The sequence below is a fragment of the Prionailurus viverrinus genome, chromosome D2 (genome assembly GCF_022837055.1).
Source record: "Prionailurus viverrinus isolate Anna chromosome D2, UM_Priviv_1.0, whole genome shotgun sequence".
In the NCBI taxonomy this organism is placed as follows: domain Eukaryota; kingdom Metazoa; phylum Chordata; class Mammalia; order Carnivora; family Felidae; genus Prionailurus; species Prionailurus viverrinus.
The window spans coordinates 22,009,683-22,033,739 of NC_062571.1; the positions used below are offsets into that span (position 1 = coordinate 22,009,683).

General features: G+C 38.4%; 1 protein-coding gene across 2 annotated transcripts in view; it reads right to left on the reverse strand.

Moving 5' to 3' along the window:
• Positions 1 to 24,057, reverse strand: part of SLC16A9 (solute carrier family 16 member 9) — a 62,065-nt gene that overhangs the window by 22,960 nt on the left and 15,048 nt on the right. For both annotated transcript variants that reach the window (XR_007145385.1, XM_047825632.1), the window contains exons 2-3: positions 12,498 to 12,730; positions 1,170 to 1,313 (exon numbers count right to left, since the gene is read on the reverse strand). Coding sequence is in view for 1 of the 2 variants with exons in the window: in XM_047825632.1 (XP_047681588.1) it covers positions 1,170 to 1,313; positions 12,498 to 12,693 (340 nt within the window). In the remaining variant the exon portion in view is untranslated. The remainder of the gene's footprint in view (positions 1 to 1,169; positions 1,314 to 12,497; positions 12,731 to 24,057) is intronic.

Consider the following 24,057-nt stretch of genomic DNA (forward strand, 5'->3'; position numbering starts at 1 on the left):
AAACATACACTACATGCTCTCAAAGAACTAACATGGGGCTTGCTTATTTAGATTCAGGTCTCAGCAGTATTAGGGTATGTAGTTGCATTTAACAATACACTTTAAGGGTTCTAAAAGCACCAAAAATAACTACAAAAATGTGAAACAGGTCGGGATCTGACTCAGGTCAGTTCAGACTGCTCTGACTCAGGATCTGGTGTCAGACTGAGTGCATTCAACCCCAAATCTCCTTTGTAGCTTCAATTCTCTGAGCTTCACTTTCCCCCTCTGTAATATGGGTTCTTGTGAAGATCAAATAAGGTCAGATAAAGCATTTAGCATAGAACCAAGCACATGGTTAAGTATTCAGTGCATATTAGCCACTATTATTTCCATTAGGTATTATTCTGGAAATAGTCCCAAGCGAAAAAGAGGAATATTAATAGACAACAAAATTAGGTTCTTCCAGACACTAAGAAAAACTTGGAAAGCTGGAATCATCTGTTTCAAATTCCCCTCCAACCGCCCCTAGGAATAGTCTGATCATGTTGAACACCGAACACAATTAGTACAACACATCACAAAGGCCACAAAGGCATCTACCCAGAGCCGTCGGTGCTGTCAGTCACCCTCTACTTTTCCTCTCATGTAACCAGGATCACCATCAATTATCCCCACCACTCAGTTTTCTTCACCTGTGCCTTATCTTAAAAAAAATAATAATAATGATTGTGTGTTTTAAAATCTACTTTTTAATTCTGCTGTAACTTTGTGATGTGGGCCCTAGAAGCACAGGATGTTTAGAACACAAACAACCCAACAGAGCCCTGCTTAGCCAGCCAGAATGAAAAGGACCACTTCTTAAGTCAGAGAGAAGTGACATCAGCCTCAGACTCCCTCCTCTTTCTTTTCCTTTGTGTGCATTAGAGACCAGCACTGAAATGAAAACCCTTCTTATGCCTTGTCAGAGAACTCAGTGTGTGTTGATAAAACATGTTTATCCTTTCAAATATGTTAATTCGCTGGGCAGACATGTTACTAAGGCAATAATTCTTGGTGAAGTGGTCATTGAAAGTAAATTATTTTTTATCATTTTCACACCTTATATTAACTGAATAATAAACCTGACATTGATAAAATGATGTTTAACTCTTGAACCTTAGAAGAATTATAGTGACCAGATTTCTTACCTACAACAATGCCATAGGAAAAAAACAGAAAGTAGATATTGGGGGCAAAACTGCTCAACATCAGGCCTCCAGCTACCATGAAGCCACTGAAGATTGTCACAGGTCTTGCTCCAAAAGAGGAGACACAGAGGCTGCAGACAGGACCTAAAATAATAAATGAAACCTTCACTTATTTAACAGTAACCTCCTTCCCACAGTCCTAGGATCCATCCCATCATAAATTTAAAATGATTCTTTCCATCATACAATAACAACACTAACAGTAAACATCTACTGTGTATTTACTATGTGCTGGACACTCTACGAGATACTTCATAGAAACAATCTCATTTCATTTTAATCTCCCTGCAGCCCTGAAAGGGCTATTAACCTCACTTTTTGATAAGGAAATCAAGGTTTCAGGATGGTAAGGCCATGTAGGTAAGAAACAGGCATTCTGGAGTCAGGCCTTATTCAAATTCAAGTTCTACCACTTGCTGGCAGTTCGATCTTAGGCAGCTTATCTGATGTCTCTGGGCTTCAGTTTCCTCATCTGCAGATTGGAATAATAATCATACTACCTTGTGGTGCTACAGGCAAGACAAATGAGAGCACAGGTGTCAAGCTGATCACAAGGCCTGGGACAAGGAAGTCTCTGATCGGGGCCAGCTCCTCAGTGACAAGAGCAGCAACAGCAGCCACCAGAGTGGTAACAGAGAGAGAAGTAACAACCCAGGCAGTCTGACTCCTGAGCCCAGCGTCTTAACCACCATACTATTCTGAGGACTTTTCCTCCTGCATGTTCCATGCATATTTCCTCCCCAGCGCTCCTTCTCAGCATGGAGCCGGTCAGGTAATTGATGAGGAAAATAAACTTGATGACTGAATGACCACAACCAGTCGCCACCCTGTAGAGTGATGATGTGGGGGTGGGATGGGACCAATGGAGGTGGGACCAATGGAGAAGCACCCTACCCATTCCAGCACGGGTCTGTCAGTACCACTGTCCTACATTCTACATGTAATCTGGAATTTGGGGGGTGAAGTGCACTGTTGAGTGGCAGGCTACAGTGACCACTACCTGGATCTGTTCTATGCATACGTGGGCAACTGCCCATGTAATGGGATTTAAGTCATAGTGAAATTCTCTTCCACTAGCAGTGTACCTACGAAGCATGTAACTACAAAGCATGCATATCAGAAACGAAAGGACATTGGGGATTATTCAGCACATTAGTCTCATTTACACGAAGGAAACTGAAGCTCACAGAGGTTGTCCATGCCCATGGTAGAAGGAAGAGCCCAGGTTTCAAAAGCAAAGAGAAACCCTAGTTAAGTTGACAACCTTAAGTTGACAACAACCTTTCAAGGTACAGATTATTATTCCCAATTTTTAAAAAGTATAATCACCAAGATGGCTAAAGGCAGACAACAGTGAGTGTTAGCAAGGATATGGAGCAATCAGAAGTCTCCTAAACTGCTGGTGTTTTCTCCTAAAGCTGAACACAGAACATGGTTCAGAAATTCTGCTTCCATGTATACACTCAATAGAAATACCTGTACCAAAAGTACATAAATGTTCGCAGCAGAACTACTCATGGTAGCCTAGAACCCCAGACGTTCATCAGCAATACAATGTGTAAGTGAATTCTGGTGTAGTCACACAGTGGACCATTGAGAATGAAGGATCTATTGCTACACATATAGAAGTGTCTCATAAACCTACGTGGAGTGAAAGACAACATGAGAAAGTATACATTACATAATTGCAATTATAAAAAGTAAAAAAAAACATGCAAAATTAATCTATGATTAGAAGTCAGAATAATGGTTATCTTTAGTAATGGGTAGGGAGTTGTAACTAGAGGAAGCGCAGCCCAACTTCCTAGGTAGTGCCAATGTTCTGTTTCTTGATGTGAGTGTGCTTAGTACATGGGTATAATCTGGTTTGTGAAAAATTCATCAAGTAATACTCATGATATGTACAGTTTTATGTATATATCTTTTTTAATGTTTATTTTTGAGAGTGAGGGCATGAGCACACATGCGTGAGTGGGGGTGGACAGGGGCGGGGTGGGGGGGAAGAGGATCCCAAAGTAGGGCTCAAACTCATGAACCATGAGATCATGTCCTGAGCTGAAACCAGAAGCTCAACTGACTGAGCCACCCAGGCACTACTGTATATATCTTTTATTTAGATTTTAAAACATTTTAAGTAACCTCAAACTGAGAAATTAGTTAGTAAGTGATAGAACCAGGATCTAACCACCCAAGTCCAACATTCCTGCCAGGACCAGAGAAACTCTCAAGTGCATTCTTAAGACCAGGTTATGACCACTAAGATACTACATAGCTCTCAACATGCACAGCTCTCCCACATTTCTCCCTGGTCATGAACTGGCCCCTGACATTTCAGGCCTTCTATGTGAGCCAGTACAGAAGAGCAGGCTGATATATTTACACGATAAACAGAGGGGAATATTCTGTGCCAGTGTTTTAAAAGGAAAATAAATTTGAAAGACCAAACTTATAATCCAAGAGTTGAGCTGCCTGTATACCCAATTAGAAATACTTAGATACTTCAAAAATAGAAGTGATTTTAAGGGCCAAATTTCATAAATGGATATCTGACATCAAAAAGGCATGACCCTTCTGTGTTGTTTACCAAACTGCACTGACAGAGAATCAGCATCAACAAATTCAACAGGCACAATAAAATTAAAACAGAAATTATTGCTGGCATACCTGAAAAGTTTCAAGTTTCACTCTCAAAGTAGGACTTTAAATTTATGCTCCTAAATGTATAATAATTCCACAAGGAGACGCAGAGTTTGGGAAGCTAGGGGCAGGGATGGAGGGTCATAATTTTCATAGCATGTACAATAACACTGTAACTATTACATGCTAAAAAGTACATAATTATTATCAATTACATGATAAGTTCATAAATTATTTTGTGTAATACACAATTCACAGAAAACAATCAAGCTTAAAGAAGAAATGAGCAGAAATTCTTTGACCAATAAAAACAGTAAATTGAAAACTCTTTTTAAAAAATTCTCTACTTTCATACTGCCATCTGCTGCTTACTTAGAGAAAAAATATCTTGATGTCAGAGATTGAAAACAAAGAATTTTAGAGGAAAGAGGCCTTGGAGAGGGTCCAAACACCTCATTTTAAAATGATAAAACTGGAAGTCAGAAAGATCCTGTTATTTGACCAAACATTCATAGCCAATCAATGACAGGGCTAAGGCCAAAGTCAGCTTAGCATTCTTCCCAATAAGAACTATTTCAATTGATGCCTTAATTTTTTCCTAAAAATCAAAATATTAGTAAAGAACACCAATGTACTTTTGTTAATATGTTACAACTTAAGCAGTTTTATGAATTGATAGCAAATGAAAGTATAACATTCAAGCTCATCTTGGTGTTTAAAAGTTTAGGGCAAATAATTTTTTTCCCATCCTCGGAACCAGAGTATTTCCAGATTCTATTTACATAGATTTAAACCACATTAGCCCCATATTTCATCAATAACAATTACGGCAAAGTATAACTGGAATTGACCATTAAGTCACATCCGTAAAACATGACACATTCACATGTTTAGCTCTTTGTAATAACAGGCAAGTTTTCCAAGATGATAAACCATGGAGTACTGGACTAGTTTCAAGAGATAAATTCAATAAAAAGACTGCTCTCAGAGGAGACTTCATATAATGCTTCAGGTCTTATGCTTTGCAGAAGGGGCTTTTGGAACAAACATTAGTTAACTCATAATAAGCCAGTGATTCCACTTCTTGAAAGCTGTAAAATTTTGGAAAAAAAAAAAGCAGAGAGAAAGCTTCACCATCTGGTTGCCAGGTTTTTGTTTTAACAAGTAAGGTCATTCTTTGAATGTAACAACTCTACAATATCACTGCCATTTCATTAAAGAGCAAGAAGGAATATTTTAATAAGGAAGTAATGAGCAGGATATAATTTCAGAATAAAATGTAAGATAGTAAGAAGATAGTGGGAACGTTATACACACACACACACACACACACACACACAGTATCATTGCCTTTATATTAATTTTGCCTTCAGTGAAAACTTTTCTTGAAATTACAGTTGTAAGTATATTGGTGTTTGGGAGCCATTATTACTATTACTACATTCTGTTGAGAGATTAATATTGACTGGTTGGTTGAACTGAAAGTCCTCGGCTGAGTGTTAAGTAGCAAAGCTTGCAATAAGCAAGGAAGAAAGCTCTAAGGATGGTTAGATGGCAATGTGGGGCACTAATTGCTGAACAGCTCTACCCTTTCCAGGTTATGGTATGCAGAGCTCTTAAGAGATATTCTGTTCTCTTGCATGGGGGCCCTGGCAACATTTTTGGCACAATGGGGACACATTCACTCAAAAAATGTAAGAACCTGTGTGTTAGGGAATAACCCTACAAACCAAAAGAAGGAGCAAAGAAAGAAAGGAAGATAAGAATACGATTTTGAGAACTGCAACCTCTTAAATACAAAATGAAACAAAAATATGAAATAATTTCTTAATAATCATCTGCACATCAGACTGATTGGGGTAATTTTCATCCAATGAAAGGAATAAAAAGGGAAATGAAAATGAACATTCTAACTGAAAAAGTGTTTTGTTATGATCATGGGTAAATTTAAAAAATGAGAATGAGTTGTTACAAGGAAGTCAGAATGATCCACAAGTAAGTGATGAAATTGTTTCCTTGAGCCCTCAGGGTACTGTAGGAAGAAACAACAGAACTAAATTGTTGCTGGCTCTTAAAATTAGCATGGAAGAAGAATATACTTCTTAAAATTTAGAAGTATGTTAGTAACGTTCTCTTTAGGTCTGCATTAATCAAACAAAAAAACAAAATATTTGATCACTGTCATTCCTTCACTATTGACCAAGTGTCCAGTAAAGCAACACTCCACAATAGAAATATATGGAGTTACACATGTGATCCACGTATGGAATTCTAAACTCTCTAGTAGGCACATTAGAAGAATAAAACAGGTAAAATTAATTTCAGTGATACATTTTATCTGACTCAATAAGCCCAAACATTATCATTTCAATATCACTAATGAGATATTTTACATTCTTTTGTGAATGAATCCAGTATGAATTTGTTGCACTTCTAGCATGCCTGAACTTGAACTAGCCACACTTCAAGTGCTCAATAACCACATGTGACTGGTGGCTGCTGGTGGCACAGCACTCATATCATGGTAGAAGACAGAGGGGACACAATTCAATACCTAAATCATAAGGCAAAATAAACACACAAGAGTTAAATTAAAACCCAAGGTCATGGGCAATAGGCACAAAAAGAAAGGTTTAAATCATATGTTTTGATTTCAGAAAAGGGAGAGCACCATGGGTCAAGAAACTGCACCTTGACCTGATGGACCATAAAGGGTGGTTATATCAGCGAAAGGAATGGAAATACATTCTAAATGGAAACAGAAACATAATGTGGTTTTCCCCAATTTATAATTATTATAAGATAGCTTTGGGTAAGAAATCATGGAAGGGGCATGCCCCTTCATGCACTTATTTCCCCTAAAAAGTTTCAGAATCCCAAGAGTGGTAGGATGGCCAGGCCTACTGCACTGAAGCCATAAATAGGCTGACAGTACAGTGAGAAATAAAATATAGCAGTAACCAGGTTGTATGCCTGCAGCACAGCAAGAATTTCCTAATAGAGCAGATGATGGGGCCCATGAGAGTCTTAACTCTCTACCCAAAATGCATGGAGCCCAGCGAACCCTTGTAGATTCCTCACTCCTTGCTCTTGCTGAGACCAGAATTGTAAGTTCATCTCCCTACGGGAAGAGAAAGGCCACACCCACTCAGTCCTTGATCTCATGAATATTGACTAGCTTGCTTGTTGGTTGGTTTGGTGAGATATAGAGAGTAGGGAAAGCTTAACCAAAACCCAGAGTTATTCTCACCAATCCTGGAAAAGCCTACCACACTGGGAACTGGCCAATATGCAACAGAATCCTTGTAGGAGGCAGAAATTCAGTCCTAGTTGCAGGAGTTAACAGGACTTGAGAGTAAAATTGTACAGATATCCTCAAATACAATTCTGCCAGCACTCACAACTCACCCAGCAAGCCCAGCTGGCTATAGTGACCTACTCCATCAGCCTGGGGATAGATTTATTGATTCATTATCAATTTGAAGAACTTTGGAGGAATTAAGGAGAAGGGGGGCACTGTTAAGTCTGCTTATAGTACAAAAATATAGAACAAAAGGTCTGCCTGTTTCAGCAACTCTGTTATCTGAAAAAACAGCCCCACCTTTCTTGAATTTGAAGAATGACATCTAACTGTGCTTTAGCTCAGCTGAAAACAATGCAAGGCCACGACAGCCCGTGAGTTCACTTAAGTTCCATCCCTCCTGTATCAGTCACATTTCAACCAGAGAAACAGAGCCAGAAGTTTTGTGTTAAAAGATTTATTGCAAGGAATTGGCTTCTGCGATTATGAGACCTGGATAGGCAAGTATAAAACCCACAGTGCAGCCTATCAGGAAGGGCAGGTTGAAACTCTCTGGCACAGGCTGACCATACAGCCAAAACATGGAATTTCTTCTGGGAAAGCTCAGTTCCGCTCTTAAGGCATTTTAAAGGATTGAATTAAGTTCACCCAAATTGTCTAGGATAATCTCCCTTATTTAAAGTCAGTTGATTATGGACCTTGAGCACATCTATAAAATATCTTTACAGCAACACCTACACTAGTGTTTGACTAACTGGGGAACATAGCCTAGCCAGGTTGACACTGACCATCACATCTCCCAAAGCAATGCCTCCTTCTCCAGCCAGATATACTCTTCCAGAATACAACCAAGTGGTACAAGCTCCAGACCTTTGCATTGTGCCTGTTCCCTGATGGTCTACCTTGCACAGCCCATCCTCCCATCTAGCCCACCTCACAACCTATCTTTATAAAACTCCAGACATTGCTTTCCCCTTGCCTTTGTGAAGTCTCAAATTATCAGTAAGTCTTCTTTCTGTCTCTTCCCTGAAACTAAAATCCCTTGTAAGCACAGATGATGTCTTCTGTGTTGGAATCCCAAGCACAAAGGACACTCTATGGATGTATGTAATGTTAACTTATATAATGATAGTGAGCTTGTATAACCCAAATTCCCAGCTTTATCCATCCCAAAGATCAGCTGTATAAGCAAATAATTCAGACAGAGGAAGAAGTATTTTCTCTTCAATTATTCCAGTTTCAGAGAGAAGGAATGAAGAATTAAGATTATGAAGAGTATAAAGTGAACATATGCATGTCTTGCATTGTTTGCATGTTACTGTGAGCTACCATTCAAATCTCAGTTTGCTAGAGACCAGGAGTGTGCCTTTAAATTCGAGATGCTTAGGCACAATCTCAGTAAAGTTCTAGTTTTCCCTCCAGCCCATCCCCCTAGAAGTATCTTTGTCTTTCATTCTGAAAGGTCTCATTTTTTTGTGGATTCCACAGTTTGGTTGCAACTGCTTGGGAAAGTAATTTTATTTGTGGGTGATTCTTGTTCTTTAATAGCTAAGGTTTGTTGAGCACCTACCATATAGCAAACACCATCTCAATTACTTTATACAACAATCATATAAGGTAGTACTTTTATTGTCTCCAATTTAAAGATGAAGAAACAGGCTTCTCAGGTTAGAGAAACTGGAGCTTGGGTGCCACTTCTCCTCTTAGAGAATGTGCTTTATCTTGGGCTGCGTCTTCATGTGGGCATCCTGGGCACTAAACTTGAGGACAGTAATGCCTACCTCAGTGCACTGTTGTAAGGACCATACAATCTGTATGCTGCTTGGCAAACAGACTTACTCTTCCATGCCTTGCTCAGTTATAAAGCTCCAGAGTTTGGATCACAGAACTGAGACTCCTACTACGTCTTCTGTGAACAAAACTGGGTAAAGACAATAACTCATGTTTCTCAGATATAATACGGCCTACCTGCATCATAGTCATCTGGGCAGCCAGTTAAAATGAAGACCCCCCCCCCATCCCCACCCCACTGCACTGATAGGTAGGAAATTGTCTTTTTAGACAACCTTGAGTAATTCGTATATAGTCCTGAATGTAAGAGCAAATACACACATGCACACACACATGCACATATACATCTATATGTGTATATATGTATGTATATGGGTATATACATATGTATATATTTATATATGTATGTATGTATACATATAAAGCTCATCTTTATCAAAAAGATGTATGAATATAGATATATATACACATATGTATAAACTATATTTTATCAAAAAGATGCAAAGATGTACACTTATGTGGTTTTTTTCACCAGAATCAGTCACTGGACACTATTTTTCATGTTTTACATGGCAAGAGCAGTGCTACAACCAAGCCAAAAAAACCTACAGCAGTCCCTTTTACAAGTGAGTCAAAGCAAATCACACATTGGAGAATTATCGACAAGTGCAAGATTAAAATCTAAGTCAAGAGGTAAGCCAATGGTGGTTCCCAACTGAAAATCACTTTTTGGGCTTTAAAAAAATTTATATATGTGGGCCTCTTCATAGACCAACTGAATTAGAATGTCTGGGGTCAAATAGAGGCCTTTAGATGCTGAACTGTTTCTATAGATGATTCTAACTATCTTCCCAGTTAAGAATTGCTGATAACATGGGGCGCCTGGGTGGCGCAGTCGGTTAAGCGTCCGACTTCAGCCAGGTCACGATCTCACGATCGGCGAGTTTGAGCCCCACGTCAGGCTCTGGGCTGATGGCTCAGAGCCTGGAGCCTGTTTCCGATTCTGTGTCTCCCTCTCTCTCTGCCCCTCCCCCGTTCATGCTCTGTCTCTCTCTGTCCCAAAAAAATAAATAAACGTTGAAAAAAAAATTTAAAGAATTGCTGATAACCATTTGGGTCACCAACATGAGACCTACTTTTCCCATTTCCAAGGTAATATTAATCTGTTTATTTCTCTGCAGAACAAAGTTGTCAACAAAGGGCTGATGTGGCTCACACATGCTAGACACATCTTGCGAATACTTCATTACCATTGTTTTCAGGATCTGTCTTTTAATTTATGCTATGAAGAGCATAGCATATGGGAAGCCAACATCACACGTGTTCAGCACACACATGCCCGCACACACACACACACACAAACACCTGTAAGTGGTAGCTGTTCAGCCATCATTTCTTTCCTATCACTTCCTCCTTGTTTAGCCCTCTGTCTCTTTATTCTATCGTCATCTTCACAAAGGGTTTCATTAGCTGGGTGCAAGTGCCTCCTCGTCTAGCAGATGAAACTGAAGTTAAGTGACTTATACAAGGTAACTCAGCTAACTAATCTTGGTGCCAGGACTTAAATTAGCCTCTAACTTCAACCCAATGCTCCCCCCCCCCAGTACTTGTTCTCCCCCCTGAACTTTGGTGAGATGCTCTATTTCCCCAGCCCCTGCAACCAGAGCCGGTTTCAAGGCTTGAGTGCCACACACTTGATTTACTGCTCTGCTGTCTCTGTCTTAAAATTCTTAAGTTTTAACAAGGGTCCTTGCATTTTTATTTTGCACTGGGACCTGCAAATTATGTAACTGGTCCTGCTACAAGTTAAGGGGGAAGCTCCTGGTCCTTGAAGCAGTGGGAACTTGGAGAAAGTGCAAGCTGCTGTTCAGACCACCAATGTCCCATCCATCCCGAAGGAGCTCTCAGCTTCTCTGAACCCTCAATGCCCACCTGGACTGACTTATTGACAAAATTTGTTCTCTGAATATGTGCTATCATTTCAATTGTCCTTTGACCCTTGCTGGAAGACAGGGTAATTACCTTTCTGTTTAAGTATTTGCTAATAGAAATGGTGACTAATTGGAGGACATTTAAAAAGATTCTGTCTTCTTTGTACCACATCATTTTGTAGAAATCAATGCTTGCAAACTCCTATATTAACATATCAATTATCCATTTGTACTTTGACAGCTTTGGAAACAATCCACATTTTGAAACACTCTTTGAAATAAGTCTTGAGCAAACTTTTCCTGTTTCTCCTGAGTTCCTAATGACAGTATTATTTTCATTTGTTTAGTTATGTTTAGTTATCTTATCTGACATGGCCACAATATCCACTATTGTGTTTTCAAGTCTTGCTTTTAATTCAACAAGATAATATATCAATTGGAAACAAATGATTTTGTTTTGTCTTAAGAAGTCCCCTTTAGATATCAAGAAAAGACAGCATACTTAAAAGAAGGAACAGCTAATGCATTTTGTGTTCATGAAATCATTTCAGAGCTGAAAATTAACTTTCAAATCACCACATTCAATGTCCTTATTTTCTCCTTATGTTCCTACGATGTCTGTATATCCCCACAGAATAGAGACTGTGATTTTCTCAATGAAGCAGGCCAACCTCATAGCACACAGGAAAAGACCCCAGGGATACTGACCCTAAGAAGTCACCATCTTAGCACACCTGTGCTTAAATAGTTTCAAGTAAATCAGATTGATGGTCACTAAATATTACTGCAGATTTCAAACTATTACTCCAGAAATTGAAGTGCCATAATGACTTTCATCCTTTAAAGGTAAATGAAAACCCCTCTACTCTTCTTTCTAAAGATGAATCTAAGATTTCATTCTAGAGTCATTCTAAAGATTCTTTCTAAAGAAAGAATCCCTACTCCATCATATGTAAACATTTATCAAGAATATTACTTATGGAGATATTATACAAAGGCCGCACAAAATTCATCACATCTATACCATACATAACACTGCATTAAAATTCTGAATAGTGTCATCATTGTGAGATGGGACTACCTTTGCCATGTCAAATTTTCCTCATGAAGGTGACACAAATGTAGTTCATGCAATTTGATCACAGTGGACTTGAATCAAAGAGGAGTAATTTCGAATCGTATAGGGACTGCTTACAGCACAGTGAACATCGTGTGGTCCTTTGCTCACCAGCATACATTGGACATGCCTGGTTGGATGCCTTCATCTCCCTGTATCAATCTTACTCATGGAAGCATGGGTGTCTCTCACTAGACTGTGAGTCTCTTAAGGCAGGTACAACGTGTTTACTGCTCATCTTTTTATATCTAGCATCTAGCACACTGCCTGGCACACAATGGCAAATAAATGCATCAAGAAATGAATGTGTATCTTATGGAACCCTGTATTTTCACATAGATTTATTATAATCTCAAGGAAGGCAGGAAAATATGTGCTAGTTAAAAAAAAAAAAAAAACAATAGCCTCCTATGCCTTGCACAGTGTTAGCAATGCAACAAATCTAATTAAATGATAAAGGAATTAGGAGAAGCATAGATTTATCCACTTACTTGCAAGCAAGCCAACTCCACTTGCAAGGGATCCGACCCAGGCTGTTTTTCCTTTTCCTTCACCAAAGGCATCCAGCCATTCTATGTACAAGACTCCAACAGCCAACGGTGACCCGTAACACAAAAACTGAGTGAAAAAGGAGACAAGCACGATCACCCAGCCCCATCCACCATCAGGTGACTTTTTAAATTCCATCGTAAGGTGAGATCAAGGAGGTGTTCCTCTGTCAGGCCTAAGCAAAAACAAAAGGAAAAGAAAAGCATATTTAGAGTGTGGTGGGGCACATTATTTTGGATTAAAAATATCTTCTAAATTAAATCAAAAATCTTCTCTAAAAATATACATGGAGAAGCATAAAAATCACTGACATATCAAGTTAACTTTAAATTTTGTGCTGATGATTTGAGTAAGTAATATTTCCACATGGATCAAAAAAATTTTTTTTGATTATAAAAAGGCACAGAGTGAAAACCTTGTCCCCATTCACCAGGTCTGGTTTCTTGTCACATGTTGGGTTCCCCGGGAGGCAGACTATTAGTAAGAAGGAGGTTTATTAGGACTGTTCTCTTCCTATGGAAGGTAATAGGGGAGAGAAAAAATAAGCTGCCACGTGGTGTTAAGGAAGGGGACTTCTAAAGCTGGGATGGCCCTTCAGAGTTGCCCTGAGTTGGGCATGAAGAGTTGCCCTGTCTTCCCCCAAGTTGCTCTTTCGCTGGATTTGGACCATCCAAGAAGAGTGCATGACCTTAGGTGAGGCTGTCATTCCCGTAGGACAGTCAGCTGAAGCCCCAGCACCCCCCACCCCACCGCCTGCCTTGGCCAGCACTCTCAACAGCTGGGGCAAGGAATCTTTCATTCCCAAAGGGGGTCTGGGGGGGAATTGGCAGCACATCACCATGTCCACCAACTTAAGTATCCTCCCAGACTTTGTTCATGAAGGTACAAGCAAAACCAAGCAAATAGTCTTAGATTTCCCTCTTTCTTAAAAAAAAAAAATTTTTTTTTTACATTTATTTATTTTTGACAGAGTGAGACAGAGCACAAGTGGGGGAGGGGCAGAGAGAGAAGGAGACACAGAATCTGAAGTAGGCTCCAGGCTCCGAGCAAGCGTTCAACACAGAGCCCAACATGGGGCTCGAACCCACGAACCATGAGATCGTGACCTGAGCTGAAGTCAGTCACTTAACCGACTAAGCCACCCAGGCGCCCCTAGATTTCCCTCTTTTTAGACAGAAAGTAGCATATTGTACAATCTATTCCAAACCTTGTCTCATGCATTTAATACCCCCAAGATTTTTCCCTGTCAATACACAGCTTCCTTAGTCTTTTTTTTCTCAATAAGCACAAAGTAGCTCACCATATGGCTGCACACATGTTCGTTTATTCATTTATTAAATAGGCAAAATATTTATATGGGTCAAAACTGAAAAAGAAGGACCAAAGGTATACAGTCCATACCTATCTCCCACCTAACTCCCATATCCTCCACAGGAAACCAATACTTCTTGTTTCTTTTATATCTTTCTAGAGTTGGTTTATGTATACATTGTTCACTCAAATATAGATTTCCTCTATTTTTTACACAGAAAAATATTCTGAATGCATAGAGACCTTCCTCATTCTCTTGTTTGTGCTGCATTGTGTTTCATTATAGGGCTTTCTCTTAATTCAACCAGTTCCCTGTGACTTACAGTGAAAAACAACGCTGCGATGAATAATCTTACATATCCATACACCTTTTTGCACATATGCATATCTGTTAGATAAAACCAAACGAGGAATTGCTGAGTCAAAAGGTAAGAACATTGTATCTGTAACTAGTATTACAAAATTGGCATCAAAGGATTAAACCAATTCATATTATCCCCAGCAATTTGGGGTGTGTCATAAAGCTTTTGCATTTTTGCCAATTTGGTAACGGTAAAACAGTATTTCATTATAGATTTAACTTGCATTTCTCAGCTTTCCCTGAAAGTTGTGTGTCATTACATAGATAAAAAGCCATTTGTAATTCCCATCTAATTCTTGGGTATATATGTGTGTATTTCTGTAATTTCCATTCTGTTTCCATTGATCTGCCTTTCACTCAACATTACAATAGCTTAATTACTAAGCCTGAATTACATTTGTAAGTTGACTTAAGGAAAATTGATCCTTTTGTGATGTTGAGTCTTGCCATCGAAGAACATGGTGTGCTTCTCCATTTGTTCAAGTCTACTATTCTTAATAGAAGATATTAAGTGTTCTTTATGTTTAAAGTTTTCCCTAACATTTCTTTTTATTTTAAGTATTCTATCCTTTTTGTTAATATTAAAATCAGGGTTATTTCTTTGTTTTGTTTGTATGTGTAAAAGTTATTGATGTCTATAAGTTAATTTTGTATCCAATTACCCTACTACATTCTCTTGTTTGCAGTAGATTTTTGGATGATTCTCTTGAGTATATAAAATATATAATACAATAAAGTTACACAATCATCTACAAACAGGGATAATTTTACATTCTTATTTTGAGTTTTTATACTTCAAAATGCCTTCTTTTGTCTTTGCATCTAACAGGGCATACAGAATAATGTCAAATAATAAGAGTATATGCCTTTAGTTCCTAACTTAGAATACCTTCAAATGCCAACGTGCTGCCTCTGGAGCTTAGATAGATTTCTTTCACAAAGAAAACATTCACATTACTCTATCTTGAGTGTTACCATAAAAAAAATGCTTACTACATTTTATCAAACACATTTCTTATGCACAGGGAGATGATTATGATTTTCTCCATATAACTTTTAATGTAACAAAATCTGTATTTTTTACTATTGAACTATCTTTGAATTACTGGATTAAATCTTCCTGGGTTCGTGCACTATTTTGATTATGTCAGCTTATTTGGGGGACAAAGGAAGGATTTTTTAAGTTTATATATTTATTTTGAGAGAGAAAAAGTGTGTGTATGCACATGTGCATGCAGGAAAAGGGCAGAAAGAGAGGGTGAGACAGAATCCCAAGCAGGTTCTGCACTGTCAGTGTGGAACCTGATGCAGGTCTTAAACTCACAAACTGTGAGATCATGATCTAAGCTGAAATCAAGAGTCTGATGCTTAATCAACTGAGCCACCCAGAAGCCCCATAGAGGAAGGATTTTTAAATTGATAAGTAAGATCTGTCTTTTTTGTTTTTAATTTTTACTAGGTTTTGGTATCAAAATAATATTTTAAAAGAATTTGAAAATATTACTTTTTTTGAAGAGCTGAAACAGTTTACATGGCAATAGATTTAGAGGCCCAAGCCTTGACCTTCCTGCCCCCAACAGGGCCATCCACTTAATGTATGCTTTTTATGTCACTACACCATGTCAGGTTTACAATCAGTTTTAACTGAGTCTTCTTTGACCTCAGATTTTTCCAAGCCATTCCCTTGGCTGTGGTTTTATCAAATAATAGGTAAAGACAGTAGAAAATGTCATTCATCCGTTCATGCACATCTCTAATTAGATGACGGAGCACTTGGCTACCTTAAGAGAGTCATAGTTACACCCATCGATTTATATGGGCTTCACTGAATTTCTTCACTTTGACATTCAGAACGCTAAGGCAAAATCACGTCATGACCTGCCACAGGCCTTTAAAGTGTATAAATTAGCTTTCAGTATTTCATAACTGACAATTGAAAGAGGTTACAATTTGTACACAGAACTGTAGAGTCTAAAAGCCAGTCTTTCAGACCAAATGATTGTGTTAGCAGACAGAATACTCCAAATTTCCAAATATCTAAGTCCTTTGAAATAATCAGCTGTCTCTTCTTTAGAAGTCAACTCTCTCCAGTACCTGCTCTAATGTAAAAGTAAACAATATCATTTTGGTCCTTCGAATGACAATTTAGTCCTTTGCAAATTTCTTGTTCAAAATCCCTTTTAAAGAAAATATAGTCTTAATTCCCTAAACTAGATTACTATATGATAGCAACAGCCAAACATCTAAAGAGACTAAAAGGCTGTATAAGAACAAATGCATATAAGATTGCCCTTCAATTAAATCTTCAAATTATCACACTTCAGGAAAAGTACACATTTACATAGGCAAAGCACCAGAATCATGAGGAAAGCCAGTATTTTCTGAAGGGTCAGGGGAGGAAAAGGGTGAGGAGTATCTCCCTTGCCAGTTTGCAGACCTAAGTAGACAGAAGTGATTTTATACACAAAATACCTTGGCCTTGCTTCACTTTGCCTTGCCTTGGGTGACATTTCAACACACAGGACAGGAGCCAGAGAAATTCTTCTCACAGTAAATATTTGGGAGAACAAACCTTTGAAATGCAAAGTTCTCATGTATATCAACTCTGACTAGAAAGACAAGTTTTTATAAAGAGTTGGCTAATAGCTTCTAACTTTTAATTGTCTCACAGTTTGATGTACATGTAGTATGCATAGAATATGGTGGAAAATACCATTTAGTGATGTCTTGTTTTCTGTCAGGGTAACTAATACCTTTCCCCTACAGTTTCTTCTATTCCTTAAGTGTTTCTCACCTGCTATTTCTCTGACATTATATATTCTCCAAGGTAATTTCACAAATAGACTAATCTTTATTTTCCCCCTTTTATAATGGTACCCAATTTCCTTTGGGGGACTTGGGTCTTCTCTATGAGTGGATAGTTGGTAGGACTGTTGATCAAGGTTCTTTGATCTTGACCCATAGAGTAGTATGTGATCCAAGCAAAGCCAGCAGGACCTCTTTCCCAGGACTCTGAATTTTGACTGAAATGCTATAAGGAAATATATATTTGAAGTTTACTGATCTCAATGGTAGTACATTGAAGAGACCACCTTGACTACCTTGGGGTATACCCAAGATGGGTTTCTCCAGCCTTTCATTTCACCCTGTGAACAAACCCAGGAAATTATTTTGTTAATTTGTTTTTGCTTCTTGTACTTGGAACAGAATAAAATTTGAGTGTGAAGTAATTTCAAGTTGATTATTTTACCTTTCTATACCCCACTTGGTCCCATTTGGGCCAAAGGGTAGGTTTAGGAGCACAGTCTATGACTGCACAATATGGGAAATATAGAATATGCCATATCTCTTTTTCTTGAAATTTCTTGTTATCCCTCCTTCTTCACATCTTATGATTCAATATGATAAAATCTCTTCTCTGGCATTCTTTTAACTAAAAACTTCAAATTAACTGAAATTTCCACTAAGTCCACTTATACTAATATTTAGAGAAATACAGCATTATAAAAGTGATCTTTATTCAACTTTTATGATCATCTACAAATTAAAATATATTGACTAGATACCAAGAAGAAGAAGAAATAGCAGAAAAAATAGAAAGCATGGCTTTTGCTCCCTAGGAGCTTATAACCCAGTTAAGATGTAAGATAGCATGCGAGTGAGTGCCAAAGAGGTGGCTGGATGTGAAACGTTTGAGAGTCAGAAGGAAAGGAAAGCAGGAGTGGAAGGCCCTGTGAAGTAGGCTGGTCCTAATGAACAATGGAGAGATTCAGGAAAGCATGGCTCTAGTAAGAGAAACAACATGAACATGGGTGTGGAATCAGGATAGGCCTGCTAAATTTGGTGAAAGTAAAGAAGGCAGTCTTAGAGGGATCACAGAGGAAAACAAGATTGGAAAGATGGTACTCTCAGTTGAAATTTAAGAAGAAAATGTCTCAAGAAGCCTATACTTACAATGTCAAGATGTATTATCTAAGTGATAGATTTTTCTTGTCCTAAAAAATAACAAAATCTGTAAGTATCAGAAAGTGTTGTTTTGTTTGGACTAGTGTTCCATGAGTATACTCAAAATTGGGGGCTCTTAATCATATAACTGTATAAAAATATGCTTCTAGGAAACACACATTCTGGTATATTCTGGTACATTCTTTGAATTTTGGAAACTTAAAAAAAGAATTTTAATGTTTATTTATTTTTGAGAGAGAAAGAGAGACAGAGCATGAGCAGGGAAGGGGCAGAGAGAGAGTCACAGAACCTAAAGCAGGTCAGGCTTTAAGCTGTCAGCACAGAGCCTGATGCAGGGCTTGAACTCATGAACTGCGAGATCGTGACCTGAGCTGAAGCTAGCTGCTCAACCAACTGAGCCACCCAGGCACCCTGGAATCTTTTTTAATCAGTGTTCACAAACCCAGACTTTGCATGATGAGACATCTTATCAAACTCAAAATTGCAAGCCATTTTGAGAGACCATTTGAAGAGCCCTATAGTTTAAGGGCAGTTCTGTCACAGTACAGGATCTAATGGAACATTACAAAATTAGCTTATAATTTAAGTGCATATCTTATTTTTAACCTAAGCATTAAATATGTTCTACATATTATAAACCTCCCTTGGAGTGGGGAGAGATATCATTACTCAAGCAAATGAGATTATCATAGTATGAAGGATAGCAGATCTCTTAAAGCTAGCATTTGTTTTGTGAAAGCACAAATTACAAGACACTTTCTTTGGAAATGTTGATAGAAGTCTACATTTTACTGTTGATTTACAAAGTGATTAGACTCCAATAGTCTATGCATTTACTTCTGCTCAAATAATGCCAATCCTCTGTTATTTTCTCAAATCTACACTGGCTAAAAATGTCTATTCTCCACACATAGAATGCTAGAATTGCATATTTGACGTTTATGAACATTCAGTGTTGACACAGTTTTCTGTCTCTGAGGTGTATACATACATATTACACTATTTTTTGCCAAATTGGGAGTGATTTACAGTTTACCTTCCTTTCAGTTGATGGTCCCTCTTGCCATTCCCCCCCAACAATAACCATTCTCCAATAACCCTTTTTGACTGTTACTTATATCTCACTAAAGATTCCTAGGTGCATTTTTCACTTGAATCATAGGAGGTAAAAACAGAACTCTTTTTTTTTTTTGAATCTCAGTCACTGCCAAATTACCTGGTGCTTAAGCACTTTATTTTTATGTCTTCTCTTTTTTTGTGTTTTTATTGAAACTCTAATTAGTTAACATACAGTGTAATATTAGTTTCCAGTGTATAATATAGTGATTCAACACTTCCATACACCACCCCGTGCTCATTACAAGTGCCCTCCTTCATCCCCATCACCTATTTAAACCCTCCCCCCACCCACTGCCCCTCTGGTGACCATCAGTTTGTTCTGTATAGTGGAGAGTCAGCTTCTAAGTTTGTCTCTTTTTTTTTTTAACCTTTGCTCACTTGTTTCTTAAATTTCACATATAAGTGAAATCATCTGGTATTTGTCTTTCTCTGATTGACTTATTTCACTTAGCATAATACTCTCTAGTTCCATCCATGTCATTGTAAATGCAAGACTCCATTCTTTTTTCTTAATTTTTTTTAAAGTTTATTTATTTTTGAGAGATAGAAACAGAGTATGAGCAGGGAAGGGGCAGAGAGAGAGGGAGACACAGAACTCAAAGCAGGTTCCAGGCTCTAAGCTGTCAGCACAGAGCCCGATGTGGGGCTTGAACCCACAAACTGTGAGATCATGACCTGAGCTGAAGTTGGACGCTCAGCCGACTGAACCACCCAGGTGCCCCAAGATTCCATTCTTTTTTTTTCTTCTGAGCAATATCCCATCAAAGCACTTTATTTTAACTAAGGGCCTAGGATCATGTGATTACATCCTGGGGAGGTGGGGGCAGGAAATGGTTGATTCCATGTTGATTTTGTCTTGACCTGGTCATCCATCAGGTGTGTCAAAAGTCAAAATCATCCTGGGCTTTGTGAACTTCCTTCAGTTACATTTATGCTATCCTGTTAAATGGAAGGTTCCAAACCAGAGGCCAAGCTGAAGAAAGCTGGAACGCTTGTGCGCTGCTGGTGGGGATGAAAACATGGCAGCCACTCTGGAAAACAGTTTGATAGGTGGGCATGAATACCCACAAGGTTTTTGTTGAGGTAACAAAAAGGTTTTTAAGTTATTTTTTATGGTACAGTTTGCACAACTCATGAAAAAAAAAATTCCACTAAACCGTTCAGATTAAATAGGTGAACTCCAGGGGTACCTGGGTGGTTCAGTCGGTCAAGCGTTGGACTTCAGCTCAGGTCATGATCTCCTGGTTCGTGGTTTCAAGGCCCGCGTCAGGCTCTGTGCTGACAACCCAGAGCCTGGACCCTGCTTTGGATTCTGTGTCTCCCTCTCTCTCTGCCCTCCCCCTGCTTGTGTTCTGTCTCTCTTTCTCTCAACAATAAATAGACTTAAAAAAAAGTTTTTTAATAAAAGTAAATAGGTGAACTTCACCACATCTGATTTATATCTCCACAAAGTTGTTAAAGTAAAATGCATTCAAAAGCTACTGGAAATTATGTTTTGGTTCTGACTCTAACATGGGTAACAAGTTTTATAAACTATAGAGCAGATCCATTCTGCCAGAAGCAGTTCTAGCACTGATACTGCTCTTTCCCTCCTGTGACACTTGCCCTTCCAAACATGTATCATGCATCCTCCATCGCTGACTGCGGTTTGGGTCAAGGGATGCTAGGAATTGAGAAAAAACTGGGAGGAATTCTCATTTAAAAATGAAGGTAAACAAATCATTCTTTATGAAAATAAAAAATAAGCAAATAATTATTTGGGAATTCTAATAAAATACGGGTAAAAAAATACCCTTTAATACACACAGAGACTCATGATTCAAATATAAGTTAATTAGATTCCATTTAATGGGAGACAAGCAGCATAGAGGCCGTTCTGATGTACAAGTAACCACAGCTGTTGCGGGGGGCTGGAGTCTGCCTCTACCACGCTACCACTCAGCTGGTACTTTCACTTTCCTATGTCTCGAGGAGCTGCGTTCCACAGCGCGCACCAAGTAAAAAGTGCAACACGTGCGGTCATCACTTGCCAAAGAGTCACCATGGCTGTTTGTTGACCATTTACGGGTAGCTTAAAGCTTTATAACAGTGTCAGTTCCCTCTGGGTCAAAGATACAAACTTCCAAGTGAATCTGCTCCATTTGTTGTTTCGGATATTGGAAAACACACTCACATGAACACCAGTGTTACTCCTTTAAAATTTATAGACACTGGATTAATTTTGTCCTTTTCCAGTGATATTATTTCATAATGAGTAGAGTTTATGATTTCTCTTCTGAAGCAAAATAAATTTTGGTATAGATCAATGTCATTTTTAAAGGAAAAGAAGAACCCAGCCCCTGTCCTCCTTATAAACTATTAAAACTCTTCATAAAATCACACAAAGAAATCCTTGTTTTATATGTATATATATATATATATATATACACACACACACACACATATATACGTATACACATATACGTGTGTGTATATATATATATATACACACATATGCATGCATATCTCTATATCTACAATTCTGTAAGCATTTTCCACAATATGACATTGCTATAACAGGAAGTGAACTCCAAATAATAATTTTAGTACGACTGTGAATCCAGGCGTGGTGACCTTAATCAGACTGTGTTAGAAGTCATTTCAGACTTCTGGTATATTAAATATTGAGGAAAAGAAAGCCAAAATGAGATTAGATAAGTAAAGATATCTGTTTGAAGTTTAAAAATTAAGGCTATCAGGGGCTCAGTTGGGTGAGCATCTGACTTCAGCTCAGGTCATGATCTTGCAGTTGGTGAGTTCGAGCCCAGTATCAGGTTCACTGCTGTCAGCCTGTCAGTGCAGAGCCCACTTTGGATCCTAGGTCCTCCTTTCTTCTGCCCCTCCCCTGCTTGCTCTCTCCCCAAAATAAATAAATATATTTTTAAAAATTAAGGCTATCAGCCAAAAAAGTGGAAACAACCCAAATATCCATCAACTAAGTGATGAATGGACAAATAAGATGTGGTCTATCCACACAATGGAATATTAGTCAGCAATAAAAAGAATGAAGTACTGGGGTGCCTGGGTGGCTCAGTCGGCTAAGTGTCCAACTCTTGATTTTGGCTCAGGTCATGGTCTCCCACTTTGTGAGATTGAGTCCCACGTCAGGCTCTGTGCTGACAGTGTGGAGCCTTCTTGGGATTCTCTCTCTCCCTCTCTTTCTCCCCCCTCCCCCACTCAGTCTCTCTCAAAATAAGTAAGCATTAAAAAAAAGGAATGAAATACAAATACATGTTACAACATGATGAACCTTAAAAACATTATGCTAAATTAAAGTGGTCAAACACAAAAGACTACATATTATATGATTCTCATTTATATGAAATTTCCAGAATAGATCATCTATAGAGACAGGAAGTAGATCAGTGGTTGCCTAGGGCTAGGAGGTTTGGGAGGAAATGGAAAGTGACTACTAATAGGTATTTGGTTTCTTTTGGGGATGATGAAAATGTTTTAGAATTATGATGATGATTGCACAAGTCTGTGAGTATACTTAAAACAAACTTTAAATAGATGCATTATAGGGTATGTGAATTACATTTTAATAAAACCTTTATTAAAAAACTAGTGTAGGGCGCCTGGGTGGCTTGGTCGGTTTAGCGTCCGACTTCGGCTCAGGTCATGATCTCACAGTCCATGAGTTCGAGCCCCGCGTCGGGCTCTGTGCTGACAGCTCAGAGCCTGGAGCCTGTTTCAGATTCTGTGTCTCCCTCTCTCTCTGCCCCTCCCCTGTTCATGCTCTGTCTCTCTTTGTCTCAAAAATAAATAAACGTTAAAAAAAATTAAAAAAAAAACTAGTGTAAGCCCCAACTGTATACATTTGTCAAAATTCATCATATTATACACTTAAAACTATTAAATTTTACTGGATATAAATTTTACATCAACAAAGCTGACTTTACAAAGGAAAATATTAATTCTATAAACACACACACAGTTACAATGACCAGATACATGGCCTGATTTGGAGACAAAGTCAACAATATTTGTATGAGGTCTTTCATCCGTGTGAGGCCTTTCCCCCAGGTCAATATTCCTTCTCCCCACCCATGTCCACACACACCCCCAACGCATATGCCCAGATTTTTAACCTAGAAACAGGTTTATAGTAAGGCAATGAAATCAGGAGATGATGTGTTGCTTACTTCCTTTGTATATGGTAGCTCTCTGAACAAAGGAGTAACAGAAAGCAAAGCTTCTTTCTGTTCAGGTGCAGGAATGATCACACATCATAAAAGAATCTAAGTAATGAAAATGAAACATAAATTAAGGGTTTCTGAAGTACATCAGTGATGTTTGGATGCATTATATATATATATATATATACACAAACACACACGAAGAATGTAAAGAAAAGGATATGAAGCAAGTTAACATTTTCAACTGCTTGATAGCTTCTCTTATTCATCTGAATTTTACTATAAAGATGGGGTAGGGAGGAGAAGGAAGTTTTTCTAGTATCAGGTTCCAGAATTTTAGGAATTCAGTAATGGTTAAGACCATGAGATTTATTTTTTTTTAAGTTTATTTATTTATTTTGAGAGAGAAAGAGGGGAGAGCACACACACAGGGGAGGGACAGAGAGAGAGGGAGAGAGAATCCCAAGCAAGCTCCTGCTGTCAGCATGGAGCCTGATGTGGGGCTCAAACTCATGAACCATGAGATCATGACCTGAGCCAAAATCAAGAGTCGGACACTTAACCAAC